Source organism: Otolemur garnettii, unplaced genomic scaffold, assembly GCF_000181295.1.
Source record: "Otolemur garnettii isolate 467f Iridium unplaced genomic scaffold, OtoGar3 scaffold00022, whole genome shotgun sequence".
Lineage (NCBI taxonomy): Eukaryota > Metazoa > Chordata > Mammalia > Primates > Galagidae > Otolemur > Otolemur garnettii.
The window spans coordinates 22,565,486-22,569,328 of NW_003852417.1; the positions used below are offsets into that span (position 1 = coordinate 22,565,486).

At 46.4% G+C, this 3,843-nt stretch overlaps 1 protein-coding gene across 1 annotated transcript in view; it reads right to left on the minus strand.

Moving 5' to 3' along the window:
* DPY30 (dpy-30, histone methyltransferase complex regulatory subunit) overlaps positions 1 to 2,306 on the minus strand; it is a 14,143-nt gene extending 11,837 nt beyond the window's left edge. The window contains exons 1-3 of the mRNA XM_003787510.3: positions 2,205 to 2,306; positions 1,891 to 1,961; positions 1,748 to 1,795 (exon numbers count right to left, since the gene is read on the minus strand). Of these exons, the coding sequence (XP_003787558.1) occupies positions 1,748 to 1,795; positions 1,891 to 1,926 (84 nt within the window). The 5' untranslated portion in view covers positions 1,927 to 1,961; positions 2,205 to 2,306. The remainder of the gene's footprint in view (positions 1 to 1,747; positions 1,796 to 1,890; positions 1,962 to 2,204) is intronic.
* Positions 2,307 to 3,843: the final 1,537 nt, after the last annotated feature.

Here is a 3,843-nt window from a genome sequence, read left to right on the forward strand (position 1 = left end):
CCCATAGCACAGTGTGGTTAAGGTGCCAGCCACATACACCAAGGCTGATGGGTTCAAAAACAGCCTGGACCAGCTAAACATCAATGACAACTGCAACAACAACAAAAAAAGCCAGGCATTGTGGTGGGTACCTGTAGTCCCAGCTACTTGGGAGGATGGGGCAAGAGAATCGCTTAAGCCCAAGAGTTGGAGGTTGCTGTGAGCTGTGATACTAGGGCACTCTACCCAGGGTGACAGAGTAAGACTTTGTCTCAAAAAAAAAAAAAGAAAAAAGAAAAATAGAAAAAAAGAAACTACACCAAGACACATCACAATCAAAAAACTCTGATAAACAGAAAATCTCAAAAACAGCCAAAGGAAAGACATACATTGAAGACCAGAAAAAATATCTGTCAGTAGAAATGACCTGCACTACCAAGACATGTTAGAAGAATCCTCAGGCAAAAAGAGTATGGTACCAAATGGATACCAAGATCTACACAAAAGAATGAAGTGCCCCAGAAATGTGTGGCATAATGTAAATTTCTTCTTTTTCTTATTTTTTTCAAATCACCTAAAAGAGGGCTCGGTGCCCATAGGTCAGTGAATATGGCACCAGCCACATAATACAGAGGCTGGCAGGTTCCAGCCCAGCCCAGGCCTGCTAAACAACAATGACAACTGTAACCAAAAAATAGCCAGGCATAGTGGTGGGCACCTGTAGTCCCAGCTACTTGGGAGGCTGAGGCAAGAGAATCACTTAGGCCCAAGAGTTTGAGGTTGCTGTGAGCTATGACACCATGGCACTCTACCAAGGGCAACATAGTGGGACACTGTCTCAAAAAAATAAAAATAAATAAAAATAAAACACACAAATCTGGGTGGCACCTCTAGCTCAAGTGGCTAAGGTGCCAGCCACATACACAGAGCTGGTGGGTTCAAATCTGGCCTGGGCCTGCCAAACAATGAAAATTACAACCAAAAAATAGCTAGGCATTGTGGTGGGGCCTGTAATCGCAGCTACTTGGGAGGCTGAGGCAAAAGAATCTCTTAAGCCCAAGAGTTGGAGGTTGCTGTGAGCTGTGACGCCACGCACTCTACCCAGGCCGATAGCAAAACACACACACACACACACACACAAATCTTTTCCAGAAACCCTCCTAACAAATCCCACCCTGGTCTGGTTAATTCACTTGTCCCAGCATTTATTCATTCATTTACAAAGTAGTCCCTGTTTTCTAGAAAACAACCTCTTACCACTCATGAAAAATTTCACAGACTCTCTGAATCAGACTTAATTACAGTAAGGCAAAAACACAGTATCTACTATGTGTACCATAGGTTCCAATAGCACCTACTACTGAAACTCTACAAAGAAACATTATTAAGTGTTGACTCCACCAGCACCCTATTATGCTACCAAGACCGACAGGATCTTTAATACTGCAGTTTTTACGTAACAAAATCCGAACAGATGCATTAACAGCTACCAAACTTAAAACGGTTCTGACAGTGTCCTTAATAATGTGTTTTGTCTCTGAATACCACTTTTAAAAGTTCAGTATCTTGGTTCAAAACTGATTTGTATCTCTGCATACCCCAAAGCATTAGTACCGCTAATAAAGTAAGTTACCCATTATCTGACACCGTTCAGTTCATGAAAACAAAAAAAGTGTTCCCTTCTACAAAGTAACCCAGTAGGAATGGGTCTAAGTTTTCTCCGGGTCTCAAGAGACACTGAATGAGGCATAGGAACACGACAAGTTACCTCGACGTTGTCTGTGAGACCGTACTCAGAGTGAGGATTTTCTGTAACCTAGAAAACAAAACACGAGTCAGAGACATAACCCCTGTGCCCTTTCTCCCTGCCTCCTTGCACGCCTCCACCCTGAATCCAGGGCCTCATGGTACCTGCGTCTGTCCCTCCAGCATCTGCTCCGGCTCCATGGCGGACCCTGCAATTCACACTCCCGGATACTAGTCTTGGAAAACAAGAAAAGCTCCGAGTTACCCGGGAGATTTATTTCACCACTAAGACACCAAGATGTGGAATCCAGCCCAGCCCCCGACCCCGCCCCTCACCCCCACCTGGCCGCGGGAGCACCCAGAGCAGGAGAGCAGCAAGGTGGGAAAGTCCACGACCAAGTACCCACATCAAGTCCGTAAGCTCTGCGGCAGTCCCAAGGACCTAGAATAAGTGGGAAAGGGGGGAGGGAGTTAATTACCTGCGCCCAAGCCGTTTGTTCGTAGGAGCTCTGCACCGCTCCACCAACTCCCGGCCCGAACCGCTCCGGCCGTAAGTGACGGATGTCGCGCGACTGGCGCGCGTGCGCAGAGCTTCCTGGAGGGCCTTGGGATGGGCTTCCAGATGGTTTCGACTTTAGAAGGTTGTCTGTGGTCTACAGTGTGTCCTGACTCAGGTCTAGTATCACCGGGTGGGACTCCTACGAGGATCGTTTCTCAGCCTTCCCTCCAGCGCGAGCGCCACCCAGCTGCAGGCCCCACGGACCAGCTCAGGGGGCGAGGCTTGGCTTCATGAACTCCCGGTGCTGCCGGAGTCGACTGCAGCTCTTTCTCAAGGAACTGAAACCGCTAACTCCTGGAGTGTTCTTACTAGAATGTCCTAGGCCGGCCAGGCGCGGTGGCTGACGCCTGTAATCCCAGCGCTTTGGGAATGCCGAGGCAGGTGGATCGCAGGAGCTCACGAGTTTGAGACTAGCCTGAGCAAGAGATCCGGTCTCTAGAACTAGCAGGGCGTTGTGGCGGGCGCCTGTCGTCCCAGTTGCTTGGGAAGCTGAGGCAAGAGGATCCCTTAAGCCTAAGAGTTTGAAGTTGCTGTGAGCAATAACGCGACAGGGAGACTGAGTGAGACTCTGTCTCAAAAAAAAAAAAAAATCCTAGGCCCTGGTTGATCAATAAATGATACAATGTCAGTGTTACACTTTAGAGCCAAAGGCAGGGGAAGAAGCAGTGTTTGGGGGGTTTGTAGTCAGCCTTATTCAAGACTTTGAATCTGTGAATTGCAATGTTATTCTACCTTACTTTTGTATTAAGATTAGTAGTATGCTAGCTCAGGGGGTAGGACGCCCACCACATACACTGAGGCTGGCGGGTTGGAACCCAGCCCAGGCCAGCTAAACAACTGCAAAAAAAAATTGCCCGCCGTTGTGGCTGGCACTTGCAGTCCCAGCTACTTGGGAGGCTGAGGCAAGAGAATCGTTTAAGCCCAAGAATTGGAGGTTACTGTGATTTGTGATGGCAGAGTACTCTACCGAGGGCAACATAGTGAGACTCTGTCTCAAAAAAAGAAAAAAAAAATTAGTAGTATGCAACTAGCTCTCCTAATGATGGCCCTGTTGATAATACTGTGTTTCTAAAAAATATACAGGATAATTTGCCTCCTACACACAATTTGTAAATAGCAAATGGGATCTGGTGAATTGGATGGTTTTAATTCCAATAAATTCAATTTATCTTAATTTTAAAATGATAACACTAAAACTTCCTGGCTTTGACAAAATCCGACTTGTAGTTGTACTTTGAAATATGCAAACTTGAAAATTTAATATCAAATATTTGGAGACTAAATTATGGCATATCAATATGATGGAATAGAAGCCATTCAAATTAAAAATCATGACTATTGGCTTGGCACCCATAGCTCAGTTGTTAGGGCACCTGCCACATACACAGAAGCTGGCAGGTTCAAACCCAGCCTGGGGCTAGCTAAACAATGACAACTGCAACAACAAAAAAAAGAAAAAAAATAGCCGGAGCTACTTGAGAGGCTGAGGCAGGAGAATAGCTTAAGCCCAAGAGTTTGAGGTTGCTGTGAGCTGTGACACCGCGGCGTACTCTACTGAT